The following is a 12,777-nucleotide window of genomic DNA, read 5'->3' as shown; positions in this document are numbered from 1 at the left end:
GCGTCCAGCGGCGGCCGCGGCGCCCGGTCCCGCCCCGCGGTCTCCGCGCTTCCGGGCGGCCGTCCGGGCGAAGGGGGCTCGGTCGGCCCGGCGTCCGCGCTCGTCCCCGGCGCGGCCTGGCCCGCGGCACCGACTGGCTCGGCACAAAGCCCTCCTCCCGGGCCGCGGCGGAGGAGGTCGGGCTCGCGCCGGCCCGGGAGGCGGGGGGCCCGCGCCTGTTGTTTTCCGCCCGCCGCGGCAGGCGGGCGCAGGGGGCGGGGTGCGCCTCCTCCCCGGCCGGCGCTCCGCAGCGGCGCACGGCTCCCGGCCCGGCCCCGGCGCCCCAAGCATCCTACCTTCCCGGGGGCTGCAGGAAGCGGGGCCGCGCTGCCGAGCCGACTACCCGCGCGGAGCGCTCGACCCTCCGGAGACCGGATCCCGCGGGCGCGCCCCCAGCCCGGCTGGAGCCGGCGTTTCCTGAGCCCGGAGCTGGGGCGAGATGGCCGCGAGCGGCGAGGCGCTCGAGCCCCGCGTCCTCCTCTGCCTCGGGGCGCTCCTGGCGCCCTGGGTCGCGGCAGGTAAGGGGTCTCGATCTGGAGGGAAAAGTTGAGTTTTCCCAGGCAACAAATAGGGCGGTGACAACCTGAGCCCGAAACCCCTGGACTCCGCCCGAAGCCGCCCAGGGAGAATCTCGGGTTCCGGCTCTTTGCGGGAAAGAATTTTCCCGGGGGCTCGGTGAAGGGCGAGGCGCCCCAGCTTCCTAGAGGGGGCGACCGGGCAGCGGAGAGGTGATGAGGAAAAACGAGGCACGTGTAGAGGGGAAAGAGATTTTTTACTCTCTAAGCGTCGGGTGTAAATTCGCGTCCAGGGTTTACCTGCTGCGCTGGTACAGAAACTGCAGGAGTCCACTTATTCCTCTCCTCCCTCTGCCCAAGGTTAACTGGCCTTACACCTGTGACGTGTGGCTTCCCTACACAGCCTTCCAATCCTCTGTGCCCACCAGCGCATTCAAAGCCCTGCTTTCCTTTAAAACAGAACAAAACAAAAAAAGAATAATGGGGGAAAAAACCTTTTTATTTTGAAATGATTTAAAACTTAGCAAAACAAAAAAAAAAATTTCCCTTGCACTGGATACAATTGGCAGGAGGACTTACATGCTTCACTCACACTCTGTTTTGTTGCAATAAAAAATAGTTGCTTGCAAAAATATGTGGCATGTAAAAAGATGAAAAAGTACTTTTGAATGTAATTCACCAGCTACTTCATTTGTATTGTGTGCAGCCCATGTTACCAGCAGGGAGGAGATGGGGTGGAAGGAAGGGAAATGGAGCCAGGAGAAAGTGTAGTTTGCAGAGAAGCAAGTCCTTGCCAAGGTACCAAGTAGAGCCCTGCTTTCTGTGTTGTTCGGTCCAGGCCACCAGCTGGTGTCCTCTTGCAGATTCCTGAAGGAATGTTGTACATTTCACCTGAGCTTCCTGGCAGCAAGTGCCAAAAGTTCCTTCTTGTTAGTTGCTCACAAATGAACATTTTGTTTTTGCTTTCAGCAACCGTATAAGAACAGTTAAATAATAAAAAATCCCCAAACCTAAGTCCAGCAACCCCGGCCTTGCTTGTCCAGCTGAGCAGTAGCTATCCTCTTATCTATGGCATCTCTTGGCCTCATTTGTCTCACCTTTCCCCTGTTATAGTAACATATCCCTGGCCCTCTTCAAACTGGTACCTTAAGTATTGGGCCCTCCAGGGGTCACTTCGCTGGGGAGAGAAATGAGGACAGAAAGGAAAGGTGATTGTCCAGTGGTCTCCTCTCTGAGTTGTTTGTAGTGTTCCTGCACTGTGAACAACAGTGACCCAGGGCCATGAGGAACAACTGGTCCTGAAATTATACTGGCATCAGCAACCTTCCAGGGAGTCTGTGGCTCCCACCATGGGGAACTTACTGCCAGGCCTGTTTATTGTGTGGGCGTTTTGTTGTTGTTGTTGTTTTTGAGACAGGGTCTCACCAAGTAGTTCAGGCTGGCCTTCAACTTGCAGTGATTCTCCTGCCTCAGCCTCCTAAGCACTGGTATTACAGGTGTACAACTCCGCACCTGGCCAGGCCTGCTTTGCCTGTTTGTATGGTGCTAGGGGTTTCCTGGGCATGCCATAATTTTGTTGGCTTTCTAACCAGGAGTTGTCTTGAGAAGGGCGTGTTCTCCTAACCCGCACCTCCAGAGAATGCTGATGCTTCTACTTATCACTTTGGTGGTGTACCTTAGGTCATTAAAAAAAACATAATTCAGTCCTGTGTATTATTCAAAACAGTTTTGAAAATTTTAATATCATTTCAGATTTTTTGTAGTCATTCAGATAATCTCTTTCCAACATTTTATACTCTGGGTCATTTTTTTTTTTTTTAATCGGTACTGGGGATGAACTGTGTCATTTTTGAAAAGTTACTAGGAAAAGATAAACATGCAGATGAATCGCTGTAAATAAATAATACAAGGGGATGATCAAGAGAGTTTGTATTGTTCCCTCCCTCTTTTGTTCCATATTGTGAATTTCAGGTTAGAGAACAATAAGGGATGCCCTGGATACCATGTAGATACCTGTGATTGGAACACTCAAGACCTGTATAACAACCTCACAGTCCCAGACTTGTGTGGGAGCTGAAGTAAATCATTTAAGCTTTTCAAACTTCAGTTTTTTTTGTAGTAAAACCAGAGTGTGGGAGCGTCTCTCTTGAAACTAGTGTATCTGCTAGAACCACCCTTTCAGTGTCTGTGCCAGACATTACTAATCAATGACTGTGCTCTCTACTGAACCAGGGCTTACTCTCAGCCACAGCTCTGGGCTAGATGACCACTAAGCTCACCTTGAGCTTCAGTATTTAGAATAAAATGGAGTGGGCAGACCAAGAAGAGAAGTTCCATGTCTTTAAATGGTTTCTTTTGTGACCACGTCATTCAATTCCTTGGAGAAGAGGATGTTAGCTCAAGTTCCAAGATTAAAGTCACCTAGGCTTTTCCAAGGCATTGTCCCTTTATTCTCATGCCAAGGAGGCAGAGGCAGAGGCAGCTCTGCAGGTCTCAGGGACACGTACTGCATCTGCCGCTCTACAGTTTCTCCTTCCCTACTCAGTGGCGATTGCCACCCGAGAGCTTGGGTTCCCTGCCTAATTGTTTGGAAATAATTTTCTCATGCTTTTTAAAGTGATTGTTCAGGATCATTTCTTGCTATTTGTGAATCTGTGGCATTGGGTGACACTCTGTAGTTTTTGGCATGCAATTTAATTTTGTTTTTTTCCATCCTGCCCTGACTTGAAAGTTTTTGGGGGGCAATGTGGCCAAGATCTTAAGAGAATCAGAACTTCCTGTGGTTCCTGAGTGACAGTGGATCTTTCAAAGGGAGACCCCTTCTAATCACGCAAGAGGCCAAACATATAACTCACTTTTCCTCTTACAAATGAGAAGACTGGGCTGTTGTGGCATGTGCCTATAATCGTAGCACTCAGGAAGCTGAGGCAGGAAGATTCCTATGAGTTCGAGGGCAGCCGGGGCTACATAGTAAGCTGAAGGCCAGCCTGGGCTACATAGCAAGACTGTGTCTCAAAAAGGAAAGAAGATAACCCAGAGGCAGGTGGCAGTGTATCTTTTTCATAACTTTATTATGATATAATTTACATACCATAAAACCTACCCCTTTAAAGTGTACAACTCTGTGGTTTTAGTGTATTCACAAGGTTATGCAACTGTCACCACTAATTAATTCCAGAACACTTTCATCAGCTCACCAGGGCTCTCTCTTTGTGGCCTCCCTTGATAGTAAAAGGGGCTGGGAAGTTGGGATATCCCCCCCCCCAAAAAAAAAACGGGCTGCTTTTGTTTCTACTTACATTCTTTTAGTGGAGGCCAGACAGTTGCTCTTAGCATCTGAGGGGTCTTTTTTCAGCCCTTATGTTGCCCCTGATTCTGATTTAGATGTGTGTGTGTTGTATTGTTAATAGTTTGTATTTTTCTTCCTTTCTTTTTTTTTGGTGGGGGGCTTGAGACAGCATCCTGCTAGAGTCCAGGCAGACCTTTAACTTGCTTATGTACCCCAGGCTGGTCTCGAGCTCATAGTGATCCTCCTGCCTCAACGTCCCGAGTGCTGGGATCACAGGCATGTGCCACCACACCTGGCCTAGTTTGTATTTCTGCTGCTCAGGTCTGAGCTTTTGGTTTCATTTATTTTATTTTATTATTGATTGATTCATTTTTTGTGGTGCTGGGGATGAAACCCAGGACCTCACATGTGTGAGGCAAGAGCTCTGCCACTGGGCCATACTCCCAGCCCCTGGCCTGGGCCTTGGAAAGCACTTTTCTGTCTGTCTGGAAACCACAGCCTCACCTTTACCTGGCCAGCCACTCCTCACCCTTCAGATCTTGGTTTGCTTCCTAAGTCCCAGCCGAGCTCTTATCTCTGTGCTTATCACACTGAGTTCTAACTGTCAGTTTATTATCTGTTTTCCCACTGGCCTGTGATCTCCTGGAAGTTTGTGTCTGGCTCATCATTGGGTCTCCAGTGCTCACCACACTTGTCCCAGAATAGGCACACTGGAGGCACAAAGGACTGTGACAGAGTGAGGACTTGGAACTGTGTTTGAAGTCGACCCCAAGTTCATTAATACCAGTGATGGACCATGAGCCCTAACACAACTGAGACTATAAAACCACATGCTTGATTAAAAAACAAAACAATCCCATTGCAGGGACTGTTCTCAAAGGGAGGCTGCTCAAAGATCAAGAAAGGTAGTAACCTCGTTGAACATGGTGGTGCATGCCTGTGAGTCCATCTCACTAGGAGGCTGAGGCTGGAGGATTGCACATGAGCTCAGCCTGGACAACCTGGCCTCAGAATGAGAAAAAGCAAAAGGGCTGAGCATGTGGCCCAGTGTGAGGGCCTGGACATTCCTCAGTGCCACAAAAGGAAAGACACTAAAAGCTGGCCTTTTCTTACGCAGGACTGGAGGCTGTCATTGTTGGTGAACTTCACGGCAACGTTACTCTGCGCTGTGGCAACATCTCAGGACCCAGGGGCCTGGTGACCTGGTACCGGAATGACCCAGAGCCCATCCTGCTTCTCTCCTCCAACGCCAGCCTCGTGCCAGCTGAGCCTCGCTTCTCTCTAGTGAACGCCAGCGCCCTGCACATCGAGGTGCTGAGCCAGCAGGACGAGGGCAACTACACCTGCCGGGAGATTCGCAATGGGACTCAGTGGTTCCCAGTGTGGCTGCAGGTGGCCAGTAAGTGGGCTGAGGGGATGCCCAGCGCCTAGGACGGGACAGGATGTGGCTACCACAGTGAGGCACATGGGTGGAGGGGTGGATGGCCTGGATTTCAGTCTGGGCTCTGCCACTCTCGAGTGGAGTGAATACTTGCACCTGTGATTCCTCACCTGTAAAATGGGGATAAAAAATTCCTGCCTCGTAGAATTGCTGTGAAGACTGGAAGCGGTGTGTGCAGTGTTTTCAATGGCTATTGTTTTTAGGCTATTGTTAGTATCATCATTTCTATCATTTTATTATATAAGTATTAAACTGCCTAAATTCCAATCCTAAAGCTACCACTTAGTTTTGTGTCACCTTGACCAAGTAGTTTACTATCTCTGAGCTTCTGAGTGCTTTTTTACTACCTGGAGAAATACACTGCACATCTGTTGAATATGGCAAGTACTTTAATGCAGTAGTGGAGTACAGGGCTTGGTAGAAGCCACTGTGACTTACAGCACTTTACTGAGACAGTCTGTCATTCGCTGCGTACGTGCAGGAATTTAGAGTGGGGTTTGTGGACCATAGCCTGTGGGCTGTACCTGGCCAGTCACCAACTGCTCGAAGGTTCTTATATGCCCTGCAAGCTGTGAACATTTTTAAACAGTTGAAAAAAAAATTAATAGAACAATAAATTAAATGCAAATTCAAATTTCAGTGTCTATAAATAATCCAGCCATATCCATTCATGTACGTATTGTCTGCCACTGCCTGTGTTGCCACAGTGGCAGAGGTGAGTGCTGTGACCTGGATCATGTAGTCTCCAAAGCCTGAGATTTTTTTTTTTAAACCTTTTCAAGATACAGGTTCATTAAGCAGTTCAGGCTGGCTGTGGACTTACTTTGTAGCTCACGCTAGCCTCGAACTTGAAGTGTTCCTCCTGCCTCAGCCTCCTGAGTGCTGGTATTGCAGGTGTGAGCCACTGTGCCCAGCAAAGCCTGAGATACTTGCTCTGTGGCCTTATATGCAGAAAGTGTCCTGGTCACTAGTCTGGAGGAGCCTCCTTGCTCTGTACTCAGGATATGTAGTTTAGCAGAGAGAAAATAATTGCTCGTTCCTTTAGTCTGTATCGGTTTATTGGGCACCTAGTGTCAAACACTGTTCTAGGTCCTGGGCTGCAGGAGGGAGCAAAGACAGGAAGGGTCTCTGCCCTTACGGAGCTGGCAGCCTGGTGGAGGGAGATGGATGAGACAAGTGAGCAAGGATGTCAGAGTGGAAAGTGCGGTGCAGGGCACTGAGATGGGGTCACGTGACCCTGCAAAACACTTTAAACTGGGAGGTTAGAAAGGAGCTTTTGGAGGTATAGGTTGGGCGTCCTTCATTTGAAAATCTAGGATCCAAATGTCCCAAATTTTTGTACTAAGATTGTGCAACTGATAAAGTCTGTGCAAATATCTACCTCTCCCCCATCAAAAAAAAAAAAAAATCCGAGATCTGTGACACTTCTGCCCCAGGCATTTTGGCTAAGGGATACTTAGCCAGTGGGGACATCTAATGTGAATCTAGGAGCCTCCCTAGTGCTGGGATCACAGGTGTGAGCCACCAGGCCCAGAAGGAATTTGCGTTTTAAAAAATGTCACTGGGGCTGGGGATTTAGCTCAGCGGCATAAGCGTCTGCCTTGCAAGCAGGCAATCATGAGTTCGATCCCAGGTACTGATAAAATGGAAAAAGACAAAAAAAAAAAAAAAAAAAAAAGTCACTAAATTCAAGTGGTACTTTGCCCTCCTTAAAGGAAGTCTGTGCTGGTCTGAGTTATCGTGGTGTGGTTCATAATGCAGAAGGTCCTGTATTTGGAAATACCGGGGGTCCCTGATGGGTATATTGCTTATCTGTGAAAAGCTAGATGCCTTTTGGGTGGTGTGTAGCCCTCTAGGATCTCCTGTTTTCTTTTCCATAAGAACCGTGGGCAAAATACTAGACCCCTCTGAGCAGCAGGAGCCTCTTTCAGCTTCTCAGAGTGTGGCAGCCAACAAGGGCTTGGCATTGCTCACTGGAACTTGGCTCTCAGTTTTGTATAGCAGATTTGGGAATCTGGCTTAGTTTTGATCCAACTGCCATTTCTGAGCAGCCGAAAGAATCTGCAGTGTAGGTCCTACTGTTTTTTTGTGACCTTGGCAAAGTCCTTGGAGCTTCTCCAACCTCAGATTTATCTTCTGCAAAGGTCAAGGTTACAGTGGGACCAAGTTGCAGATTTGTGGCCCTCATGAACTTGCCCAGCTCCTGGTGCAGCACACACTTGGCTCTTCTCACTGTCGTCTGTTGCTTACGCCAGTGACCAGCTTCCAGTAGAAAAGCGCATCTCAAGTTCCCAGCAATCATTTTCTGTCTGTGGCTTTTAAACAGGACTTGCTTGGGTCAGAGGCTTGTCTTTGTTTTTCTTGTTTCACAGACACAGTTGATAACGTGGTCACATACTGTCTTTTCTCCTGAGGATAAAGGTTTGGAGACATCTAACGTGGCTTTGGAAGCCATGGGAAACAGATTTTGAGAGGGGTCGGGTTTTTATCGGTAGCTGACCTTGAATGCTGGAATGGACCAAAATGCTGCGTGCCACCTGGAGTCAGTGAGCATTGGTGCCTCTGCCTGCTAGAGAGTAGGGTTTCTATTAACTTGCGGGGATTTTACCTTCCTGGAGTGGGCACCCTCAGTGGGCTTTCATCAGTCATCCGTGACGAATCTGTAGTGCTAGGTGTTAATGTAAAGGGGAGAGCCATGCCTTGTGGCACAGGCCTGTAAATTCAGCACTTTGGGAGGCCTAGGCAGGAAGATCTCAGTGTTTGAGCCCAGAATGGGCCATTTAGCAATTTAATGAGACCCTGACTCAAAAACTAAAAAGGGCCAGGGATGTAGCTTAGTGTAGAGGCCCTTGGTTCAGTCCCCAGTACTGCAAATTTTTGAAAAATTAAAAAAATTTGATGTTGGCTCTGCTCCTGAGCATGCGGAAGGTCCCTGGCTCACAGCAGGTCCGGGCTTCTAGGGTTGTGGACCTCATTAATGTAGCCACCCTCTCCTCCTCCACCCTTGGAGCTCTGCTGTGTGTTCACCTGCAGGAAGGGTGGAGCATGGAGAAAATGGCCCAGATCTTAAGAAGCGCGTCCTGGAAGACTCTGTGCTTCTTTATAGTGTTGTTGTTCCGTGTGCATTTGGAGCGAATGATCAAGTCAAAGGTCAACCCAAGAAAGACCCCCATGGTTCGTGGCTCTCCCTATGTCCAAGGGCTCGGAGAACATCCGAGCCAGTAGGCTCTTGGGCAGTGAGGAAACTGGTTTGTGTAAATCCTTCAGATTTAGTTGGTGGAGGGTTCCTGTCTAGCCAGTGAAGCGGCTCTCAGGCCTGACTTCCCAGGAGAGGAGTCTCGGGAAAGATGCAGACTTTCTGACACAGATACCCAGGAACAGCGCACCCTGCTATGTTGGGGCCTTCTGTGCCTTATCAAATCATAGGGCCTGAAGGAAAGGGAGTGTTGGGTGTGTGTATCCTCAGTGTTTTACTAGACAAACGGATATAACACAGGATATATAAATACATGAGAATTTACAAGTTTGGCTTACAGTGGCCACCGCAGAGCTAGATGAGGAAGCGTGCAGAGGTGTCTACACACTGGAGAGGGAGGGAGTCCGCCCAAGGTCTGGAGCTCCTTGCAGTGTCCCCTGCGAGTCTGTGTCAGGAGGTTGAAGAGTCTGCGCTGGAAGCCAGGAGGTGACATTTAAGGTGAGGGTGAAGACTGGGTGGAGCTCCACAGAAGAAAATTCCTGTCTTCATTTCCCTATCATACTGTTCAGGCGGAGCTGCCCTGGGGTGGGTCTGCCACACTCTAGGGTGTGAAATTACTGAGCTGATTTAGTTAAACTCTAAACTTCTCAAGTTGACACGATTACTCAGCAGTCACAGTACCTGTGGGAAATAGGGTGATTCATGTGTACAGATTGATTAATGTGGGTGTGGACCAGAGATGGGTGCTTAGGAAAGCCAAAGACCTCTGGTCTGGGGCTTTTGGGGTGGGACTAGTGGTCACTAGGAGCTGTGAGGCAGTAAGAGTATCATTTTTGCTTATAAAAGTAATCTCAAGATAATCTCTGTAAGTTTTCCCACAGATCTTGTCCCATTGTAGTACTGTAGATCTGAGCTGGGCTTGATGGCCCCCGTCCATAATCCCAGCACTCTGAGAGGCTGAGGCAGGAGGATCACAAGTTCAAGTCTAGCTTAGTCAGCTGAGCAAGCCCCTATCTCAAAATTTAAAAAAGGGCTGGAGACATAGCTCAGGGAAAAGGCTCTAGACTCAATCCCCAACACCGTCAAAAACAATCCTACAGGTCTGTCCACAGACCAGCAGAGACTACCAGGTATGCTCTTAGATCATTTCCAGGTGAAAACGCTAGTGTACGAGTCAATACCTGGAACTTACTGTTAATGAGGAAAGCCAGAGGCTGAGACGGTGACGAACCCTTTGTGACCCTCGACCAGCCAATTGTAGTCACGGTGAGAGAGAGATCACTTCAGATGTCAGGAAGGGCAAAGCCAGAAAGGCAGGAGCCATAGAGGGTTCTGGAAGAGTCCAGCAAATGTTTTTCTGTATAGGGCCGCACAGTGAATATTTTAGGCTTTCTGAGCCTTTCAGCAAAATTGAAGATGTGTGTGTGTGCATGTGTGTGTGTGCACATGTGTGCACACATAATGTATATAAAATATATGAATATATTGAATATGCTGTCACATAATATATTCTAATACATAATTTAATATTTAAGTTTAATAGAATGTATTTTATATATATGACAGCAAGTTTCTACACGTTTTTGGTTGACAAGACTCTATAAAGAGTACCATTTTTGGTAATAATAGGTCTACTAGTGAGAGGGCTAGAATTCTTCTGAGCTGAGATAAGATTTCATTTAATTAATGTTTCAAAGTAGCGTTCTGTCTTGTTAGAACAATTGCAAATCAGTAAAAGCCACCGTTAGGTCTCTGGCCATCAGAAAATGAGGGTGGGTGTTAAGGATTAAAAACTGGTGGTCAGCTAAACACCAGCTGAATTAAATCAGCATGGTGCTGCGTGTAGATGACCCACCTGAGGAAAGTTGCCTGCATAAATAGAGACATGGAGAAGAAGAGCTGGGCGTTGTGGGTTCTCCTAAGTGCTGTTTCAAGCCATTGGTTCTCCTGGAGGAGCTTGTCATGCTGGCTACCCAATGTGAGTTTGGTCATTACCATAAAGATGAGGACCTTGTTGGTAAGAGTGGCTGTGGTTCAGTTTGGGGGAACTTTCTTTGCTCCTTACATTGAGCATCACTTCCTGGCTCTGGAGGGAAAGTGCCATTTAATAATCTCAAGGAGAAGCTTGTCACACTGGCTTTCTGGCATGTACTCAACTGTTCTCATTGTTGGAGGAGCTCAGGACTTCCTTGTTGCTGAGGATGACTGTGGTACTTTTCAGGGCAGCCTTGGGCCTTATTTGAATATGACTTCTCGGCTCTGATGTAGAACTCTCAACCTACTGACAAGTTCAGTCATTCAAGTATTGTAATCCTTTTTCTAGTTGTTCTCACAATCCAAAAGGTTATATTTGTAATCCCATTGAGACATTCCAATAGTCATTGGAATCCTAGCAAGATAATTCCAATCTACCACCACCAATGCAACCCACGGCGAGAATAAAAACACGAAGACATATTCCAAGCTAAGGGCAGCCAAGGGGTCCTAAATCCAATCCCCATGAGGACAGCAGACCAAGGCCTTGATCCTAGGCCTCTCCCAGAATTTATTATCTTGTGAAGAAGCGCGGAGGCTCAGGGATGAGTGACAGTGAGGATGGCGGGGATTAGGTGAGTAACTTGAACTGGCTGGCCAGGTACAAGATTGGCATCTCTCTCTGTAAATGGTAGAGATGCAGGTATGCAGAAGGATGAATTTACATAATCCAGTTAGGGTAGCAGTGGAATTGTTTTGGGGGGCTATTGCTTAGGTTTCTGATATGCAGACTCTTGTGCCCTGGGGAGTCATAGCCTCTTATCTTGAGGCTGTACCTAGTTGACATTCCCGGAAATATTTGCTCTAACATCTCTCAATCCTGTATTGTGGAGAACACTACGGGAGGAAACAGGACTGTCTGGTGACTATAGATTTTGCATATTAGCACCTCAGCTAGCCTTATTTGCAATGCTTAGAGCCAATTGAAGAGAGAATGAAATACCCTAGCCAGCCTTTTACATATCAGTATGAAGAAATGAGTCTCCAAGAAATCAAAGTCACAGCCATTGTTTTGGATTCAAAGGGAGTCACTGGTGGTGTCTCCTCGACCCCTCTGGCATAGACTTTCTAGCTTCCACCCCTGACCTTTGGGCCTTCTTTAAAACAGACTGGTGTGGGTCCTTGTCATGGGCTCTAGACCTCCATTTGGACTTGTGGGAGGCATTGTCATGGGCTGTAGGTCTTCAGCTGGACTCATGCAGGGCGTTGCTGTGGGATCCAGGCCCTTGGCTGGATTTTCTAGGTCTTTAGTGTTATAAAGAGATTTCCTGCACTTTTGTGTTTAACTCTGGGTGACCATCGTAAATAATATTATAAATTCTGTCGCTTGATTGTAATTGTGCTCACAACCCCTGACTACAACAGTGGGCATTTGTCTTCTGACCCTATTCTAGAATCAATCTAGGAGGATCCTACTGATAGCGATATCAGATACTTCCTGAATATTGACCAGGCACTGGATCCTTCAGTAATGCACAGTGAAGGAGCACTTGCTTGAGGCTGTCCCTAGATAATTGGCAGTAGGGTTTTTACTCAGGCCTGTCTGAATTCAGGGTACAGGCTTGTGGTCCCCAGGCAAAGGCAGGGGACCTGTGAGAAATAGTTGAGAAATGACACTGACGATGACCGAGGCCTTAGTGAGGTGCCAGGCCTCTGTAAACACCCCCTCTTGGTTTCCACTCCCATCAGCCTATCTCTCTGAATGAGTGCTGTCATTACTCTATATGCAATAGATACTCTAGCGGTGTCTATGGCGGAATATCAGGGTGGTGAGAAATCTGGGAGGGTGAGAAACTGGTCCAGATTAAGAATCCCACATCTCGGTGCTGGGGATTTAGCTCAGCGGCATAAGTGCCTGCCTTGCAAGCAGGCAGTCGTGAGTTCTATCCCTGGTACCCATAAAAAGGAAAAAGACCAAAAAAAAAAAAAAAAATCCCTCATCTGAAAGTCTGAAATTGAAAATGTTCTGAAACCTCAAACTCTGAGCCCAGCATGACACAAAACCTCAGATTCTCAGGGCAGAGATGCACCGTCACCAGGCAAGTCTATGCAGATGTTTTACAATCTGAAATCTCCCAAATCTCAAACATTTCTGGGCCTAAGCATGCGGGATGAGGAATCAACTCCTCTGTCATAAGCTAAAGTAGAGAAAGAACCCCATGGAATCAGAAATACGGCATCAGCTTCAATCAAGAAATCATCCGGTTGGCATGGCATGCCAACACAGGCAGAATTTCAAGTTTCTCTCTCAAAATAAAAAGCT

General features: G+C 47.8%; 1 protein-coding gene across 1 annotated transcript in view; it reads left to right on the top strand.

The window, feature by feature from the left end:
• Window positions 1-416: 416 nt before the first annotated feature.
• Window positions 417-12,777, top strand: part of Vsig10 (V-set and immunoglobulin domain containing 10) — a 32,081-nt gene continuing 19,720 nt past the window's right edge. The window contains exons 1-2 of the mRNA XM_003478205.4: window positions 417-557; window positions 4,961-5,242. Of these exons, the coding sequence (XP_003478253.1) occupies window positions 479-557; window positions 4,961-5,242 (361 nt within the window). The 5' untranslated portion in view covers window positions 417-478. The remainder of the gene's footprint in view (window positions 558-4,960; window positions 5,243-12,777) is intronic.

This window comes from Cavia porcellus, unplaced genomic scaffold (genome assembly GCF_034190915.1).
Source record: "Cavia porcellus strain 051 isolate PalLab524CR breed Dunkin Hartley unplaced genomic scaffold, mCavPor4.1 scaffold_16, whole genome shotgun sequence".
In the NCBI taxonomy this organism is placed as follows: domain Eukaryota; kingdom Metazoa; phylum Chordata; class Mammalia; order Rodentia; family Caviidae; genus Cavia; species Cavia porcellus.
This window is presented reverse-complemented; position numbering and strand designations above follow the sequence as displayed.